The following is a 21,288-nucleotide window of genomic DNA, read 5'->3' as shown; positions in this document are numbered from 1 at the left end:
GAGCAAATGCGGTTATATCGTAGCGCTTGGCTGTAGACAATGGATCGAGTGGTATGATCTGGATGAAAGCTAGAGGCATGTAGGTAGGAATAGCGGTCAGTAGGTTTCCGATATAGGGTGGTGTTTATGTGACCATCGCTTATTAGCACCATAGTGTCCAGGAAGTGGATCTCTTGTGTGGACTGGTCCAGGCTGAGGTTGATGGTGGGATGGAAATTGTGGAAATCATGGTGGAATTCCTCAAGAGCTTCTTTTCCATGGGTCCAGATGATGAAGATATCATCAATATAGCGCAAGTAGAGTAGGGGCATTAGGGGACGAGAGCTGAGGAAGCGTTGTTCTAAGTCAGCCATAAAAATGTTGGCATACTGTGGGGCCATGCGGGTACCCATCGCAGTGCTGCTGACTTGAAGGTATACATTGTCACCAAATGTGAAATAGTTATGGGTGAGGACAAAGTCACAAAGTTCAGCCACCACGTTAGCCGTGACAGTATCGGGGATACTGTTCCTGACGGCTTGTAGTCCATCTTTGTGTGGAATGTTGGTGTAGAGGCTTCTACATCCATAGTGGCTAGGATGGTGTTTTTAGGAAGATCACCAATGGATTGTAGTTTCCTCAGGAAGTCAGTGGTGTCTCGAAGATAGCTGGGAGTGCTGGTAACGAAGGGCCTGAGGAGGGAGTCTACATAGCCAGACAATCCTGCTGTCAGGGTGCCAATGCCTGAGATGATGGGGCGTCCAGGATTTCCAGGTTTATGGATCTTGGGTAGCAGACAGAATACCCCAGGTCGGGGCTCCAGGGGTGTGTCTGTGCGGATTTGTTCTTGTGCTTTTTCAGGGAGTTTCTTGAGCAAATGCTGTAGTTTCTTTTGGCAACTCTCAGTGGGATCAGAGGGTAATGGCTTGTAGAAAGTGGTGTTGGAGAGCTGCCTTGTAGCCTCTTGTTCATACTCCGACCTATTCATGATGACGACAGCACCTCCTTTGTCAGCCTTTTTGATTATGATGTCAGAGTTGTTTCTGAGGCTGTGGATGGCACTGTGTTCTGCATGGCTGAGGTTATGGGGTAAGCGATGCTGCTTTTCCACAATTTCAGCTCGTGCACGTCGGCGGAAGCACTCTATGTAGAAATCCAGGCTGCTGTTTCGACCTTCAGGAGGAGTCCACCCAGAATCCTTCTTTTTGTAGTGTTGGCAGGAAGGTCTCTGTGGGTTAATATGTTGGTCAGCCCTATATCGGAAACCTACTGACCGCTATTCCTACCTACATGCCTCTAGCTTTCATCCAGATCATACCACTCGATCCATTGTCTACAGCCAAGCACTACGATATAACCGCATTTGCTCCAACCCCTCAGACAGAGACACACACCTACAAGATCTCTATCATGCATTCCTACAACTACAATACCCACCTGCTGAAGTGAAGAAACAGATTGACAGAGCCAGAAGAGTACCCAGAAGTCACCTACTACAGGACAGGCCCAACAAAGAAAACAACAGAACACCACTAGCCATCACCTTCAGCCCCCAACTAAAACCTCTCCAACGCATCATCAAGGATCTACAACCTATCCTGAAGGACGATCCATCACTCTCACAGATCTTGGGAGACAGACCAGTCCTTGCTTACAGACAGCCCCCCAATCTGAAGCAAATACTCACCAGCAACCACACACCACACAACAGAACCACTAACCCAGGAACCTATCCTTGCAACAAAGCCCGTTGCCAACTCTGTCCACATATCTATTCAGGGGATACCATCATAGGGCCTAATCACATCAGCCACACTATCAGAGGCTCCTTCACCTGCGCATCTACCAATGTGATCTATGCCATCATGTGCCAGCAATGCCCCTCTGCCATGTACATTGGCCAAACTGGACAGTCTCTACGTAAACGAATGAATGGACACAAATCAGACGTCAAGAATTATAACATTCAAAAACCAGTTGGAGAACACTTCAATCTCTCTGGTCACTCGATCACAGACCTAAGAGTGGCTATACTTCAACAAAAAAGCTTCAGAAACAGACTCCAACGAGAGATTGCTGAATTGGAATTAATTTGCAAACTGGATACAATTAACTTAAGCTTGAATAGAGACTGGGAATGGATGAGTCATTACACAAAATAAAACTATGCATCCGATGAAGTGAGCTGTAGCTCACGAAAGCTTATGCTTTAATAAATTTGTTAGTCTCTAAGGTGCCACAAGTACTCCTTTTCTATTTCCCCATGGTATTTTTCCCTCCCACCCCACCCCCCACTGTTCCTCTGATATTCTTGTTAACTGCTGGAATTAGCCTACCTTGCTTGTCACCATGAAAGGTTTTCCTCCTTCCCCCCCCCCCCCCCCCGCTGCTGGTGATGGCTTATCTTAAGTGATCACTCTCCTTACAGTGTGTATGATAAACCCATTGTTTCATGTTCTCTGTGTGTATGTATATAAATCTCTCCTCTGTTTTTTCCACCAAATGCATCCGATGAAGTGAGCTGTAGCTCACGAAAGCTTATGCTCTAATAAATTTGTTAGTCTCTAAGGTGCCACAAGTACTCCTTTTCTTTTTGTGAATACAGACTAACACGGCTGCTACTCTGAAACCTGACCCGAGTAGTACGTTATAGGTGGTTATAGCTATATCATTAGAAGGTGCTATAGATGGTTATAACCTCTGGGTCTAAGCATCTACTGACTTGCTGGAAAATCTATTACAATTTATTAAAACATATTAATACTTTATTGTCAATTTAATAATTATTAATAAATGAAACAATCTAAAGTGTGACCATATTCCTAGTTGTATCAGAAAATAAAGTGCTTTGAAGGTGTCAGAGCTGATTGTTTTCTCATGGAAGAAGAACTTGTGCTAAGAGGAGGGAAAATACCCAGGAATTATTTTAGACCATGTGTGGGTTTTAGCTTCATCTTGGGTGGTGGTGGGGGGGAAGGACGTTGCTATTCAAATATCAATAATCAATCAGGTGTGCCATACAGACATGAAAAGTGCAATAGGTGGGGCAGGGGTTTTCATTCTCAAAGTGTCTTAGTATCTGAATAGCGTCAGAGATTAGTTTTGTGTCTCTTGACACATTAAAAACAAACAAACAAACAAAAGAAGAAGAGACGTATATAGAGTGTGTGACTCTAACACACACACACACACACAGACCCCGACACACAAAAATGCTTCTTCCCACATCTCTCTCATTGTTAAAAAGTTTCATTTGATCAAGTCTATATGTCTATATTTGTTAACTCTGCAAGTTACAAAATCTTTCTATAAGATATAACAAGTCCAACAACAGGTATAATCCAAAACTGGAGCTTACCCCAATGCATCTGCACTCGCCATCCTTGGAAGGGGGAAATAAAGAGGGGAGAGAGAGAGAGAGAAAGAGGGGTGGGAGACGACGTGGAGGCAGGTGGAGAGAAGAGTACGAAAAGCAAAGTGAAATACTGTTCAGAGAACTGAATGGTCAGAATTATTGCCATAGGTGCCTCCCGCTCAGGAGACCAGGAATGCTAGGGGACAGTTTCATTTACTAGACAATGATTTCCATACTGCACACAAACAATGCAGAAATGTCAGACTTTTGCATTTGGGAACTGGGAGAGAATATACTAAGGTGTTCAGAGAAACCAACACCACCCAACTGAACAGTCAGCAGAGTTGGGGGGTTGTGTTCCTTGTTTTGTTTCCATAACATCTCTTAGATGAAGAACAGTTATATCAGAGTGTTAAAAAGACTGATCTCTTTGCACCCATTTTGCTCAGCACAGTGTCCCTCTGCCCCTCAAACTGGCCTGGCGAGAAGCATTTTTTCCTATGCATATACTGGGAAAGGTATTGGTCATTAAAGTCCACATTTCTGAACCAGTCTGGGAGCCCCAGTGAGTGAGACTGTAAGCAAAGTTGAAACCTGCTTTGATATTAGCTTAATAGTCATGAGGGAGCATTTACTGTGTTAAAATCAGGGATTCAGATTAGCTGGGTCATGCCAGTACTTATCCCTGGGGATGCGATTCTGTGCTCCAGAATCTAATTTTTCATTTAAAATAAATCAAGTCTCCAGGCCTTAGAAGTTGCAGAAATAGTCTTCCAATGTGAACAGAGTGTAAACCAACCCTAAAAGAGGTGTGAACTGTCCATTTATTCCCATGGTATGTTGATTTTTAAGCTTGATGGTAGCAATTCAAATATTCAACACACTTCATTTTTCACTGCTGATCAAAGCACGCAAGGAAGAGGTAGGATTATTTTTATTAAGCTCTCCATGCCCTGATTGGGTTGTGAGCTAGATTGGGAGAGTACCCATACTTATTATTTCTCCAATCTGATGTTTGATTAATATGAAAAGCTCTGGTTTGATATTAAACCAAACTCCAAGTAGGATAGAAACATCATTCTCTCTCTCTCTCTCTCTCTCTCTCTCTCCAGTTTCTGTAATAGGCTCCCTAGCTGCCAGAGTTACCCATGGCCGGTCAATCCTCCACAAGATGATCCCCACCATAAATGCCAAATTCAGCATTTGCCAAGTCGATTTCACAGTTTACTTATAAACACAGCCAGATGTGTTTCTTGTTATGTGAATGTTCTGAACGCTGTGCCAGGCAACATGGGGGTGATCTTAAGAAAACTTAAGACTCATATACAATTTAAAAAAATGTCACTATATTGTACATTGACAGAGAGGTGGAAAGAAGCATTATAGTGAGTGCTTTTTCATATGCATGAGTGACACTCCATTGATACTTGGTTTCGAGTTATAATTTGGATAAGATCCTAATTCACATGCATAGGGCCAAACCCTGTTCTCAGTTATATCAGTGAAAATTCATTTAAACGGATATAACCGAGAGCAGGATTTGGCTCCTACTGTGTGTGTACATATTTGTAAAATACACCCATACTCACACACAGTGTACTGAAATACATACATAATGTGCGTATATAGATTTATCCACTTTTCTTTCATTGTGAGTCATTTTCCCCAAAGGGAAAGGCACAGAGGATTTTAACAACGAACAGAAAGCAAACTGAGACTAGAGGAAAGGGAGATGGGAAATGAGGTTAAAAAAATAACAAACCCAGAACACAATAGACCCAGCAGTGCAGACATGTGCATTCCTTGCAATATTGAAGCAAGTGAACTACGGAGCTGCAGCAACCCAGATACAGAAGAAGGAAAGCATTGAAAGGAGCGAGAGGGAGCTAAAAGAGAGAAAAGAGAGAGGAGAGGAGAGGGACAGTGGCCTCAGCTATTAAGACAATCATGTGCATCTAGAGGGGGAGGATCCTTAAAGATGCAGTATTCCTTTTAAACAAGAGAAATAAAAAAACCAGAGAATGAAATGTTGGCCAAGAATTTAGTGGCCACCATGATTAGTTAGTCCCAGAGGGGTCATTTTGCTGGGATTCTCTTTGCTGCCCTTCCTTCCTCTCCCTGCTCCATTATCAGATCTGAAGACTATTTCCCCTTTGCCTCCCACTTCTTTTCTCATCATGGAGACCCTTTCAGCTTAACACCCAGAAAGATAAAAATGTGGAGGAAGGTGGCAGGGAATGTGCCAAACCATCTCTTTCCTCATCGATCTCCTTTCAATCAAGAGGCCCCTAGGAGGTTCTCCTGCAGAAGCACAGCCCAGCCCGCCTGCCCTCTGAAAACATCTCCTCTGTGATGTAGCTAGAAGTGCAGTTGTGTCTTTAGGGGATTCTCCCAGCAGTTCCTGAAGTGTCATCTTCTCCACCCTTTGCACAGCTGTAGAAGAAGTGCAAAGGAAAACCAATGGAGCTGGGGAGACTTAGCAGACAGTTCTTGCATCACAGACTAGATGAAAAGGCCTCTCTGTACCTATGACCAAGTCCTAAATGCTGTGGAAGGGCTGTTTTTCTGAGCAGTTTTGGAATAATTTAGATAGGGCTAAAAAGAAATGCCCAAGCTTCCAGGCATTCATCAGATCTCACTTTCTGGTTCAGTGAGGGATTAGAGTGGGGGATATGAAAGGTCTGTATCTACGATAACAGGGCTGCAAGTCTCAGGAACCAAGTTTGCGTGCTCCTTTGGCAATCCATTACCTCTTCCTGGACACGAGCTTTCATGAGATCCTGACAGCTTGGGTGCCCCTGCTCATTTCTTGCTGGGTCTCATACGAGTACCTGGCATGCTGTCTCAGGATCTGTCCCTCCGTCTGCTGGCAAACTCAGTGCTCTACCTGCATCTTTTCTGTGGCAGCCGCAGGGCCCTTAAACAGTGTGTTCCATTGATTGTGTCAGTCTGTGAAAGGCTGATAGGAAGACTGTCACTCTCACACATGGGAAGTCTCAAAAGATTTATATTTAAAGGGCCATGATTATATTAAACTGGAAAGGTTTCTGTATAAAGGGAAGCAGGGTTCCTCCAGATTTTTTGTGGAACCTTGAGAAACCTTCAACTTTCCTCCCACTTCAGTGCCATGGAGCAGCCTCTATCCTTCTGGTTTTGGCTTTTGTTGCTGGCCCCTTAACTGGATGGATTTGTGAGTTAATGTCACAATATAAATATTCAGTATTGCTGTTATTATTACAGACTGTTAATTGACAGGGTGTTCCCTCTGCCACCCACTTTCCCCATGAGACGTGCACATGGCCCAGTGGACAGGAAATCCCATAAAGACATAACCACACTGGCTCAGGGTGTAAGAGCTAAGGACTGGGGAAAGATCAAGGGTTTTTAAGCACTGTCTTTATCATGTAGCGTAGGAGGGCTACAATATGGTGTGGAATAGCATTGTGTTATAGCTTACTGTTAGCACCAGAAACGAACTCCATCACTCTGGTGCTCAGTGTTTCATAGCACCCTCTTCCTCCAAAAGGCTAAATTAATTTTGTAAATGAGCCCAAGAGTCTCTATTTAAATTCCCAAATTTGGTGGCCTCTCTGCCCCATTTGCCTCTCTCTGCAGCAGTTGGGAGTTTCATAGAATAGAATAGAATAGAATAGATTACCAGGGTTGGAAGGGATCTCAGGAGATCATCTAGTCCAACCCCCTGCTCCAAGCAGGACCAATCCCCAATTTTTGCCCCAGATCCCAAATGGCCCTCTCAAGGATTGAACTCACAATCCTGGGTTTAGCAGGCTAATGCTCAAACCACTGAGCTATCCCTCCTCCCCATCTTTCCCAGCTACCTGCAACTATTTCCTGAGTCACTGAATCTGCAGCATCCTGATTCAATCTCACCCATAAATATTCCTTTTCTTTCTCTCTCTGGCTCGTGTATCTACTACAGCCTTAAAGAGCCTGCCCCTTGGCTGAAGGCATTTTTCTTCTGACCCTAAAACTTCACACCATTGCTACCACTGCCTCAGCCGCACTGGAGTTGGCAATGATGGGAGTGTAGTGTAGACAGAGCTCCACATGGCTGCTGGCCTTTAAAGCACAGAGTTTTCTGCCTTTCTTAAAGCAGGTTCAGGTAACATGGTGGTTTAAAATACCAGTCCCCTTTCTACACTGGTATACTCCCACCATTGTGAACACCCGGGGGGGGGGCTGATTCAGTGGTAGAGATAATATGAAATTTTAGGGGGAAATCCTAATACAGACACAGCCGGTGCATGAAGCATTTGGGGACAGATTCATATGAAGGGTTGTATATAAAAATACATAGCATTCTACGGCAGAAGACACACACAAAATCCCCCCAAATCCCCACAAAACACCGCCCACCCTCCCTGGCTCTCTCTAGGCATGAGCAGCTGCATCCCCACATGGAGAAGATAAGTGCTGCATCTTTAAGGTCTCAGCAGTGAGGTAGAGGAGAGGAACAGATTGTCAGTGTTTATACCTTTCTTCTTTGTTGAATTTGGGATTGGCTTCAGAGATATCCAGGCTTTTACTGAACATTGTTTTACTATGGCAGGAACAAAGTGAGAAAACAGAGTTACTAATATGGACATTCATAAAAGAGATTCACCTGAAAGCATCCCTGACACTAAGCCCTCCCGACCCACGTCCTTTTTAAAGCAAATCTCCAAAACACTTTTCCTACTCCTTTCCGAACTATGGCTCCATCCTGAATGGAGCTGATCATCTCGTGAAGGTGCTGAGCTTCCTCAACTCCCAGTCCCACTGGCTTTGGTGAGAGCTGAGACCTTCGGCACATGGCAGAATCAGACCCCTGTAGAAGTATTCTCTAAGAGTAGACTCCCAGCCTCTCGTGGTCTGTGACCTCCCCAACAAACACACCCAACACCCTGCTCCCCATTACTCCACTGACAACCCCAGCTGGAGTCCACTTGCTCATATTTCTTACTGGAGATGGACCATGCTTGAATGTGAAAATAGCAAAGCCCTCCTTACTCCTGCTGGGAATCTGAAAGCCTTTCCGGGAAGTCATTAACACTAAGCACACGCTAGGCACAGATTGAAAACTGCAAGCAGATCTTCTTACAGGCCTCTTTTATTTTTCTTCTCTTCATGGCTTGTTCCTGCCAGTCCCACACCCCTCTCCATCCTCAGAAAGAACCATTCTGCTTCCCAAACTTGGGTCAGAATCCCAGTAGCTGAGAAGCAGGACTCTAAAAGCCTCACTAAAGGAGGTCTATGTTATGTGTTAGCTCCGTGTTATGTGGATAGCTGCTCTTCACAATACAGCCTGCCAGCACTGGCTGATATTTCATTCGTGCTATCCACCTCAGCAACCCACAAGAAAAAGAATGGAAGGAAAATGAATAGTTGATGGAATCAACTTTAGGAAGTTTGATCAAATCTTCTCAACTCTGACCCTTGCCACTGTGAAAATTCTGGCACCCCAGCAGAGGTTCGAGCTGCTGAAGGGGTAACAGGCACCACCTAAAGGAGGGGCTGTCCATTTCACACGATTCTTAGTGCCAGGAGGTGTCTACAGTGTTCCGTGCACCAATCCCCTCCCCTCTGACGTTTCTCCTGGCAGGAGTGAAGCTGTGGCTTCTAGCAGGAGCCAAACAGTCTGAAATTGGTGGGAAAGAAAAGCACTGGCAATGATTTAGCTCAGTAGCACTCTCCCCTTCAATACGTTCGGGCTGGCTAAAATCAGGATAAAGCCAAATCTAATCACCAGTTGTAGGCGCAGTGGGTGTTTGTGTGCTTTTAGTGTGTCACATACAGTCAGAGAAACAACAGAGAGCACTTAAGGGGCCAACACCATTGTTTCAAGCAGCGCTGGATGGGCAGCAGCTTGTAAGCTGGAAGCCAGTCCTTCACTTGTTCCACTGTTCTTCTCCAGGACTAAGTCACTGAACGGCTATGTTTTTCCTAATGCTTTCAGCACAAAAGCTCTTTTACCAACCTGTTGGGTTTGAGTCCCCTATTTCAAGCTTGAGTGGCTACTCTAACAGGATATCAAGCCCATAATATCAAGATTAGAGGCTCCTGTGGTCCCAGGCTGGGTGCCAAGAGTGTTGTTTATCCACATACAACTGGAGCCTATCACATGCATACCCTTTCTGCAAATAAACAGATGTTCACTACAGTGGGACTAAAACACAAGTCACAAGGGAGTGCTTTGCCCACTGAGCTAGAGAAGCATCTCTGGTAGCTTGTGAAGGAAGCAACGGGTGTATATTTCCTGGTGTTTACACAGTCATTCATCTCTAACTAGGACTGTCTCCTCAGTCTCTCTTCACCTTCCAAGTGCAGTACAAACCTCCTGGAATACAGCAGTTTATATCCATCTGCCCAGACTGAGACTATCAGGGCAGCACCACCCCCCTGAAAGTTACCGGGCTAAGAAGAAATGCTGCAAAATCCACTGTCTGGGGGTCACTTGCTGCTGGATACTATACAGCTAGCCTTAAAAACCTGATTCTTGGCGCAGGCACCTAGCGTTTTGTTACTGACTGTTCTGACAGATGGTGCCCCTATCAGCAATGCACCATCCCCAGACACACTCTGTGCAGTGGCGTGTTAATGAAGCCGGCTCACGTTATAAATAATCACACTGCCAGCAACTCACACTGTGCCGTTGTCATCTACAGATGTGGAGAGTGTTTGAGTAATGAAAGCCTAAGCCTGAAATAAAATAGCACCTTCCCCTTAACCTCTTCCAAAATATGCATCACTGAACTGGGCATCATCCCGCATAATGTCAGCGTGTGCCCCTCCACTGTCCTTCATCAGATCTGTATGTTTTGCATTAGCTGAAATTCTCTGCTGCACACACACACTCCCAGTGTATCCCTTTTGATTGACCCTGACACCTCTGGCATGAGTCCTGCCTTCTTTAACCTAAAGACATCCCTTATTGACATGCCGCCAATGCATCTCTCTTCAGTGTCTCTGAGATAATCTCAGACATTCCTCTTGTGTCTCTTTCCACTGATCACCTCATATTGCAACATTTTCCAATTGTGGGGGAGAATAGGAGATTCAAAGCAAAACAGAATGTGCTGGATAATACGAGCCCTTGATTTCCCCTTTTTTAGCTTTCTGACAACTTGTTATGGACTCACAAGCCAAAGGTGAGAGATGGAAGGGAGTGTTCCAGCTATCAGAACACATCGGGATCAGGCCAGGAAGCTTTAGGCTGGTCGAATGACTTGCTCCTAACTCAGTTTGTCTGTCTCACCATTATTCCCGGTTCCTCTTTGTTGTTCCACCTTGGTAAATGCTCCCCGCAAGCAATTGCAGAGTATAGCAGCTTACTAAGGCAACAAACTGTCTGCAGCTGGGTGCGGAAGTCCGCACACTGCACCAGAGGCTGTCTCATACATGAGAACTTCATGGGCAAGCAGGACCTCCAGGTACTGGGACTGGATTAAAGGCGAGATGGGGAAAAAGTGGATGTTTGATTCTAGTGGCTACTGCTTGGTAACTGTTTGTTCCCAGGGTGCTCAGCCTTATTCTTCATTCTACCTTCTTTAACATCCGTGGCCTCTGTGAAACACACGTTTCCCCGAAACAGCTCCCTGATCACTACAGAGATCCTTCTATTTCAGTATCGGGGCCGGGGGGGGGGGGGAGGGGGGAATAAAGCTGATGTCCTGTCTGACCTATAATGAGGAATCTTTCCGACACTGAATCTTAAGGATACCCAGCCATGGAATAAATCCTAGCAGCTCTCGGGGAATAGCTTTCTTCACTCTAGGGTTAGAACTGCTTCAACCATCCAACAAGAATCACAGGCCGTTCTAAGGGCCTCTGAACGTCTTTATTTCATGCTCTTCGCCCAGCTGTCAGCCAGCAAAAGGAGCTTCTGTGCACAGGAGACTCTTCCTGAGCAGATCTTAACAGCTGAGGGAAAAGACCATGTCACAAAAGCTGAATTACAAGCTAAAGCACTGACAGTATATGTCCATGTGATGTTCTTTGATACAGATTGATATATCTCTGTGTTGTTCCAAATACACATGCTTTCTTTCTGCCTTTCCCTGGCGTGGCACTCCTGTAATGAGCGTGGAAACCGTCTCCATGGTATACCACAACCAGAAGGGCAGTTCACACAGCAGTTCCCCTGGGGACACCATTCCCCCCACTCCTCTCCAGCATACCACAACAGCAGCAGTTTCCTTGCATGTGAGAGAACTGGAATGATACATACCCACTACGCTTAAGAAATCCAGTGAGCTACAAGCGTCAGGGTCATACTGAGTTTGACAGCAGCCCTGAGAGGCACCCAAAGGTAGAGTTTCTCCAGATTCATACTATTCTCATGACATCAGTTTCAAGGGTCTCAGTAGGATTCTGAGTAAAAGGGTTCAATGGACAGGACCCTCATGCCATGGATAGAACTGATACAATGGTGCCAGTAACCATGAGTGCTGCTGGATGTTTCTACGAATGCTGGTGTGGCTAGAACATTTTCTTGAACTCCTCCTGTGTATAGGGTGTAGAGGGGAAGTAGGGGAGTCAAGGAGTACGGGGTTCATCTTTCCTGGCTATGGGGGCTACCTACCTCTGTCCATGCTGTGCCATTTCAATAGCTCTGCGAGCTGGGACCGGGGAACCGCCATCCGTCACACTGAGAACCTCCATCGACTTCCGCTCTGGCCGCCGCTTCCCATGCCGGTTCAGCATTGGGGAGTCCACACGCTTCCTGGGGGGATCTTTGCGCAAAGAGAATGCAGTCAGCTGAGTCTGGCTGTGGCCCATCTCCTGTGCTTTAGCCTGGCAGCCCTCCCTCAGCAATCCCCCTCACACACCTGCCCCCACAGAGAGCGAGCTGATTGTCCCCTGATGAAAGGGAAGAAACATTTGCAATCTCCTCTTTCCCAAGTCACAAATTTCACCTCTTCACAGCTGCCAAACAATGCATATGTCTCAGCTGCTGCTTGCAAACATTCAAAAATCAGTCAAGGTTGATCAACTGAGCATCGGATGGGAAGAGAGTGAGTGGTGGAGGGAAGAAAAGGAGTACTTGTGGCACCTTAGAGACTAACAAATTTATTAGAGCATAAGCTTTCGTGAGCTACAGCTCACTTCATCGGATGCATTTGGTGGAAAAAACAGAGTAGAGATTTATATACACACACACAGAGAACATGAAACAATGGGTTTATCATACACACTGTAAGGAGAGTGATCACTTAAGATAAGCCATCACCAACAGCAGGGGGGGGAAGGAGGAAAACCTTTCATGGTGACAAGCAGGTAGGCTAATTCCAGCAGTTAACAAGAATATCAGAGGAACAGTGGGGGGTGGGGTGGGAGGGAGAAATACCATGGGGAAATAGTTTTACTTTGTGTAATGACTCATCCATTCCCAGTCTCTATTCAAGCCTAAGTTAATTTAGGCATTACGTTAAGCCATTTACAAAACACACTTTGATTCTCTACAAAAGAAAAAGGACACTAAGCTATCTAAACTACTATATGCCACAAGGGGCCACAACAATGGTTCCCGTAACCCACCCAGCAATATTGTTAATTTATCCAACTATACTCTTAGCCCAGCGGAAGAATCTGTCCTATCTCGGGGCCTCTCCTTTTGCCCCTCCACCCCCACGAACATGATACAGTTCTGTGGTGACCTAGAATCCTATTTTCGACGTCTCAGACTCAAGGAATATTTCCAACACACCTCTGACCAACATATTAACCCACAGAGACCTTCCTGCCAACACTACAAAAAGAAGGATTCTAGGTGGACTCCTCCTGAAGGTCGAAACAGCAGCCTGGATTTCTACATAGACTGCTTCCGCCGACGTGCACGAGCTGAAATTGTGGAAAAGCAGCATCGCTTACCCCATAACCTCAGCCATGCAGAACACAGTGCCATCCACAGCCTCAGAAACAACTCTGACATCATAATCAAAAAGGCTGACAAAGGAGGTGCTGTCGTCATCATGAATAGGTCAGAGTATGAACAAGAGGCTACTAGGCAGCTCTCCAACACCACTTTCTACAAGCCATTACCCTCTGATCCCAGTGAGAGTTACCAAAAGAAACTACAGCATTTGCTCAAGAAACTCCCTGAAAAAGCACAAGAACAAATCCGCACAGACACACCCCTGGAGCCAGGACCTGGGGTATTCTATCTGCTACCCAAGATCCATAAACCTGGAAATCCTGGACGCCCCATCATCTCAGGCATTGGCACCCTGACAGCAGGATTGTCTGGCTATGTAGACTCCCTCCTCAGGCCCTTCGTTACCAGCACTCCCAGCTATCTTCGAGACACCACCGATTTCCTGAGGAAACTACAGTCCATTGGTGATCTTCCTAAAAACACCATCCTAGCCACTATGGATGTAGAAGCCCTCTACACCAATATTCCACACAAAGATGGACTACAAGCCGTCAGGAACAGTATCCCCGATACTGTCACGGCTAACCTGGTGGCAGAACTTTGTGACTTTGTCCTGACCCATAACTATTTCACATTTGGTGACAATGTATACCTTCAAATCAGCGGCACTGCGATGGGTACCCGCATGGCCCCACAGTATGCCAACATTTTTATGGCTGACTTAGAACAACGCTTCCTCAGCTCTCGTTCCCTAATGCCCCTACTCTACTTGCGCTACATTGATGACATCTTCATCATCTGGACCCATGGAAAAGAAGCTCTTGAGGAATTCCACCATGATTTCAACAATTTCCATCCCACCATCAACCTCAGCCTGGACCAGTCCACACAAGAGATCCACTTCCTGGACACTACGGTGCTAATAAGCGATGGTCACATAAACACCACCCTATATCGGAAACCTACTGACCGCTATTCCTACCTACATGCCTCTAGCTTTCATCCAGATCATACCACTCGATCCATTGTCTACAGCCAAGCGCTACGATATAACCGCATTTGCTCCAACCCCTCAGACAGAGACAAACACCTACAAGATCTCTATCATGCATTCCTACAACTACAGTACCCACCTGCTGAAGTGAAGAAACAGATTGACAGAGCCAGAAGAGTACCCAGAAGTCACCTACTACAGGACAGGCCCAACAAAGAAAACAACAGAACGCCACTAGCCATCACCTTCAGCCCCCAACTAAAACCCCTCCAACGCATCATCAAGGATCTACAACCTATCCTGAAGGACGAGCCATCGCTCTCTCAGATCTTGGGAGATAGACCAGTCCTTGCTTACAGACAGCCCCCCAATCTGAAGCAAATACTCACCAGCAACCACACACCACACAACAGAACCACTAACCCAGGAACCTATCCTTGCAACAAAGCCCGTTGCCAACTCTGTCCACATATCTATTCAGGGGATACCATCATAGGGCCTAATCACATCAGCCACACTATCAGAGGCTCGTTCACCTGCGCATCTACCAATGTGATATATGCCATCATGTGCCAGCAATGCCCCTCTGCCATGTACATTGGCCAAACTGGACAGTCTCTACGTAAAAGAATGAATGGACACAAATCAGACGTCAAGAATTATAACATTCAAAAACCAGTTGGAGAACACTTCAATCTCTCTGGTCACTCGATCACAGACCTAAGAGTGGCTATACTTCAACAAAAAAGCTTCAAAAACAGACTCCAACGAGAGACGGCTGAATTGGAATTAATTTGCAAACTGGATACAATTAACTTAGGCTTGAATAGAGACTGGGAATGGATGAGTCATTACACAAAGTAAAACTATTTCCCCATGGTATTTCTCCCTCCCACCCCACCCCCCACTGTTCCTCTGATATTCTTGTTAACTGCTGGAATTAGCCTACCTGCTTGTCACCATGAAAGGTTTTCCTCCTTCCCCCCCCTGCTGTTGGTGATGGCTTATCTTAAGTGATCACTCTCCTTACAGTGTGTATGATAAACCCATTGTTTCATGTTCTCTGTGTGTGTGTATATAAATCTCTACTCTGTTTTTTCCACCAAATGCATCCGATGAAGTGAGCTGTAGCTCACGAAAGCTTATGCTCTAATAAATTTGTTAGTCTCTAAGGTGCCACAAGTACTCCTTTTCTTTTTGAGAATACAGACTAACACGGCTGCTACTCTGAAAACTGGTGGAGGGAAGAGAGTGATGTATGAAGAAGGCATGAAAGTTTTGGGGTTTCTTTCCCCCCTACTTTCTTTTTACATTAAAAATTAAGGTCTTGTCTAACCTGGGTGACTCTATGGTGACTGGAGAGTGAATGAAATGTATCTATATATGGTGCTTATATGGCTCCATGACTGCAGTAACTGAGCTCTTCACAATCTGTAGTGTGTTCATCCTCACAACGCTCCTGTGAGGTAGGCTAGTGCTATTATCCCTATTTCATAGATGGGGATCTGAGGCACTAGAAACCAGATTTCTAAAGGTATTTAGGCACCTAAAGATGCAGACAAGTGCCTAGAGAGATTTTCAAAAGCACCAAAGTGCCTCATTCCCATGGAAATGTGGATCTTTGGTTGCTGAAATACCTTGAAAAATCTGGCCCTAAGTGACTTGCACAAGGTCACACAGGAAGTCTGTGGTGGGGCTGGTCTCCTGAGTCCCAGCCAGTGCCCTAATCACTGGATCATCCTGACTCTGATGGTAGCAAACCCATACCGAGAAGGATAGCTGAGCAAGTGAGAGGAGAAGGGATTTTTTTTTAAATGAGACTGTTTTAAAACCCTTCATTTGTTTGTAGCTGTAAAGACCTATCTAATTCCAATGACTAATGAATACCTTAGAGAGAAGATATCGTTTGCCTCTTCCATTGAGATTGGAGAGCTCACAAAAAACATTCTCTGAGACCCTTCCCCCATCAAGAGATCCTGTATTTAAACCAGGGGAACCCAGTTTTAACATTCCTGATACTTCTATTAATTAATTATTATTATTAATAATGATTATCATCATCAATATTGATACTCTGTTTATTTTTGTTACCCCATCCTCCACTGCTACCTCCACCCACTTGCTTGTTTCATCTCTCTCTTATGTCTTCTAAACTGTAAGCCCCAGAGGACAGGAACTATTATTTACTATATATGCAAACAATGTGGAGCACAATGGGGTCCGACCAGTGTGAGGCCTCTAATCATTTTTATTATTTATCATTAACAATAATATTTCTCCTGTTAAAAAGGCAGCAGAAAAACAAACCAATAAATTGAAGAGGCAGAAAGATCCAATAAAGCAATAACAGTGAGTGACTTCAACTGCACACATATGAACTGGTCAAATGTGACATTGGGACAAGGTTTACAGAAATAATTTCTTGACAGTTTTAATGATGGCTGCTTCAAACAGCTAAATCAAGAAGAGAGGCTGTTCTCCAGTTAGTCTTATGTAACATGCTACTGTTGGTTCAAAAAGTAATTGTAGCTGAATCATGAAGCAACAGTGACTGGAATTTAATTAAGTTCAATGTTTTCAGCAAAGGGATGATATCAAAGACTAGCCTGGGGATACTAAACTTTAGAAAGGGGGACTTAAAAATAAAATAAAAGATTAAGCCAGTCTGAGAGAGGCTAACTCAAAAGCAAGGAAAGGAAAATCCTCAGATGTGGCACAGGGGTTACTTTGGCAGAGTAACAGAGTCACCTAAGGTATGGCTAACCTTCAACAACAAAGGAAGCAAGAAGGGAAAAAAAAAACAGTCTAATCAAATGGCAAGGTTCAAGGGGTAATTTGAGCCAAACCAGATCAAAATAGGAGACTTCAGCAAATGGAAATCCAGCCCGAGTGACACCCATAACATGAAGCATTAAGTACGGCAAGTCAAACGTAAGCTGGGAGTTAGGAGAGAGCTAAGAAAGACTATGAAGAGCAATTAGCCAAAGATAAACACAGATTATGAGACATCTTGCAAATATATCTGAAGCAGGAAGCTTGTGGACAGGACTGTGGGTCAGCTGGCCCATCAGAGAGTAACAGGAGCAATTAAGGAGGATAAGGATATTGCTGAGAAACTAAATGATTCCTTTGCATTAAACTCCACCACATAAGATGTTGGGGCGATATCTACCTCCAATCTATTTTTTTAAACATATTAAAGATGAGGAACTGTCAAAAAACTAATAACAGCAAGTCATTAGGATTGGCTGGGATATACCCAAGACTTCTGCAGGAACACAAGGATAAAGTGGCTGAGCTGCTAACTAAAATATTCAATCTCTCCTTAAAATCAGTTACTATACCAGAGGGTTGGAGGGGAGGAAATGTTGGAGGGAGCAATCCTGGGAATTACAGGCCAGTGAGTCTTACTTCAGTTTGGTGTCTCTTTGTTGGTATGGACATATTCTTAGGATGGAAGACCAACAAACTATGAAGCATATTTACCAAGGAATATTGCTACAGGATGCCACTCAGGTTGTCAGCAAAAGCTGAGGTGATGCATAAGAATGCCACGGATGGGCACAGACCGAACATTCAGCCACACTGTCTTAAGGACCTACCGAGAGATTGATCAATGGTGTGCTCAATCTGCAAGGAGGCTACATCCCTCTGGGATTTGCCTTTGTGATGATCATGATGATAATGAAGTAACCAAGTTGCACTGATAATTAAATACAGTTATCCTGCCACAGGCTGAAGGCAGCTGAAAGCAAGTTGGAGGCAGGTTGGAGTGTGTCATGGTTATGCAGAGTTGAGGAGGCACTACTGTAGATTTGGAGGAAGCTGTGTCACATGTTCTGCTTTACAAAGGGTGCCACAATAGGAGGGCTGGCCCTGCAGATTCCCCACAGCTGCCCTTCCACCACATTTTCCATTTAACCTTCAAAGCATCATTTTGCACTGAAGGTTCCTCTGACACAAGAGAAGATCTGTCAGCTTGTTTCTCAGCTTCCAACCTCCCAGGTCCGATTTGCGACCTCCAAAGTCAGAGGACAGAAACCCTCCCCACAGAAGCTAAACTGGTGTCAACAAATCACCAACGAACAAGATTACACAGAGAGCAAAAGGAGGAAGGTCTCCTGCTTGTGCACTTCTGCTCCCAGTAAAGCTTTGCAGGGAGAAAAGTAATAGAACGTTGCCTCAAATGATGAAAAAAAGAAAACTTTCTCCTACTTCTCTGAGAAAGAGATATCTGCACACAGAGTGAAACAAACACAAAAAGGAAACCAGGAAGGGAAGGGGAGTTTATAGAGATAGAGCCTGATCTCCCCTTTTTTGCTTCAACTGGAATTCAGAAGCCTATGCTCACTGCCTGCATCCATTCTTTCCAAACTGTACCATACAAAGAAAGAGGAAGAGTTCAGTATGTGTACATGTAGTTTTATTTGGCAAGTGCTTAGGCAACACGCATCTCTGAGGAATGTGATCTCTCAGAGCAGTTATGATTAAATCCATTACCATTTCCTTTCACCCTTCCTCTTCTCTTGGAGCAAGGTCAGTGCTCATGGCTAATGAGGAGATATTCATCAAAAGCATGATTACTCTTACTTAAACTTTGCCCCATGTTCCCAGAGACACTGCTGGGAGCAGAGGAGATGGAAACCCCCTTTGGGAAAGGAAGTAGATCTTACTAACACTCAAATAATAATGCTCGGGGATTCTACAATGTGCTGTCATAGCACAGTGCTATATCTGGCTCAAAGATAGCCTACCGCTGTTGGGGAACTCTTTCTCATCCTGTGTAGAAAATTCCAATTCAGATGGTCAGTATTTGAACCAGCAAGTGAAAATGTTGTGGGAGGTACAGGATTGGGAGATGGGAGGAGAGGTATATGACATATTTAGGGCATGGCTTTGCATTCACTTATGCATTGGAGGTAATGATTCAATCACTTCTGCTACTACTGTTCAATAGCAGAAGTATCTGTGGCATAGGGGAACCCTGTCCCTGTGTTGCAAAATCATCTACCCAAGTCAAAAGTCAATGAGCCACTGTAGGAAGACAGGAATACAAACACACAAATATACACAAAACTTGTGTGGTAGTGATATACTGTACATGTGATTAAATAGATAAATTACAGAACCATGTGATAAACTGCATTTATAAGGCACCTTTGACCACATTACCTACACTCTGCCTACTAACCCATCTCCGCCAGAAGCATGCTAACGTTCCATACTCCCTGCAGCTTCAAGCAGGTCACATTGTTAAAAATCAGTCTGCTAGGTAAGCGTTTTATAGTTTCCTCCGACATATGAGATTTCTTGGAAAAACTGCACAGACCTGAGGCCCAGAGCATGAGTCTTGAATTAAGTCTCGACAGATTTAAAGTTCAATATTTCATCACACAGCAGGACTGGGAGAGTCCAAGCATTTCAGTGGGATAGGCAGCACTTGCTTCTAGCCTTGAAGGTCATGAGATACTAGACTTAAAAACCACAACAAGTACAGAAATGCTATTTCAGGTACTTTTCTAAAATTTTATTAGTTATGTATTTTTGATTCCCTTTGAGTCATGTATAGTTGAAGTCACTTAGATCAGCAGTTCTCACCCAGGGGTTCGAGGCCCCCTGGTGGGCCATGAGCAGGTTTCAGGGGGTCCGACAACCAGGATTGGCATTAGACTCACTGGGGCCCAGGGCAGAAAGCCCAAAACTAAAGCTTGAGCAGCTTAGTTACGTGGGGCCCACTGTGGCATGGGGCCCTGGGCAACTGCCCTGCTTGCTACCCCCTAATGTGGCCCTGGTTTTTATATGCAGAAAAACAGCTGTTGTGGCACAGGTGGGCCGTAGAGTTTTTGTAGCATGTTGCAGGGGCCTCAGAAAGAAAAAGGTTGAGAACCCTTGATTTAGACTGTAAGGTCTTTGGAGCCAGGAATGTCTTTTCGTTCTGTGCTTGTACAGCATCTAGTACAGTGGGGTCCGGATCTATGCATGTGGCTTCACAATGCAAATAATAAGTAACAATAGTACTACAAGAGCACTACAGTGGTAAAGGATTACCTGGCTATACAGACAAAGTGATACAATGTGTAAGTCCAATAAATCCGTGAAAATTGTTCAAAAATATCTTTAATATACAGTAATAAGCTGCGTGGTATAAATATTGCAGTGGAACTCATTTGGCATGGCCTGTGTAACTATCATGTGGTCATCTGTATTTCAGGCTGATAAAACCTTTCTAACGCACCATCATCTCTCCTTCATATATGTATATATGAATATCATGTATATATATATATATATATATATATATATATGTATATACATATATATATATATATCCATCATACTTGTCAGTTTTCCCCCTACGCTATTTTTCATAGAGATCTGGTGAACACATTGACACATACATATATTAGAAAAGTTCAGCTGGTCAACATTTTCCAAATTTCAATTTTTTGGACAAATATTTTCACCAAAATGTTGAATTTCAACAATTAAAAAAAGAGAGAGAGAGAGAGAGAGAGAGAGAGAGAGAGAGAGAGGGAGAAAATTAGGATGCCATTTTTGTGGATTTTTCTCCCATTGTTTTGAAATATTTCTAATTTTAAAATTTTCACAAAAATATTCCTTGAAATTTCAAATTTTGTTGAAACCTGGGGGAAACTGACATTTTCACAACCCTCCCCAATGTTGTGATCAGTTCTATCGCAAAGTTTAAGTTTTCAATTTTTCAGAGTTTCGTTTGTTTTACCTGCTTTTAACATTTAGAGCGGGTTTGCTAGGAGGAGGTGACTGCTGTCATTTCCTTGAAAGACCCTGATCCTGCATACTTACCTGTACACATGTGGGCAATTCTATTGACTTCACTGGGGATACCTGCACGTGTAAAACTAAGTCTAGAGAAGATTGGGACCTAAGGGATCAGCTACTGAGCAGAAAAAATACCATGTCTCATTGATTAATTGCCCCTCTTTCTGTGCTTACATTTCAAATGATGGAGATGGTCTAAACTCTAGACTGTGCTCTGAATTCTCAGTTAACTAAAGCTCCTTTACACCACACTGGCAATGTAAAGTAAATACGAAGGTCTGTTGC

General features: G+C 44.3%; 1 protein-coding gene across 15 annotated transcripts in view; it reads right to left on the bottom strand.

Moving 5' to 3' along the window:
- The window catches only part of BRSK2 (BR serine/threonine kinase 2), a 450,698-nt gene that overhangs the window by 45,571 nt on the left and 383,839 nt on the right, over positions 1-21,288 (bottom strand). For 8 of the 15 annotated variants that reach the window (XM_043517778.1, XM_043517776.1, XM_043517785.1 and 5 more), the window contains exon 12: positions 11,916-12,066. In XM_043517778.1, the coding sequence (XP_043373713.1) occupies positions 11,916-12,066 (151 nt within the window). Of the gene's footprint in view, positions 1-3,337; positions 3,362-7,829; positions 7,896-11,915; positions 12,067-21,288 lie in introns of all 15 variants that reach the window. The other 7 variants (XM_038404500.2, XM_043517782.1, XM_043517779.1 and 4 more) reach the window with 2 other exon arrangements.

Source organism: Dermochelys coriacea, chromosome 6, assembly GCF_009764565.3.
Source record: "Dermochelys coriacea isolate rDerCor1 chromosome 6, rDerCor1.pri.v4, whole genome shotgun sequence".
NCBI classification, from domain to species: Eukaryota; Metazoa; Chordata; order Testudines; family Dermochelyidae; genus Dermochelys; species Dermochelys coriacea.
This window is presented reverse-complemented; position numbering and strand designations above follow the sequence as displayed.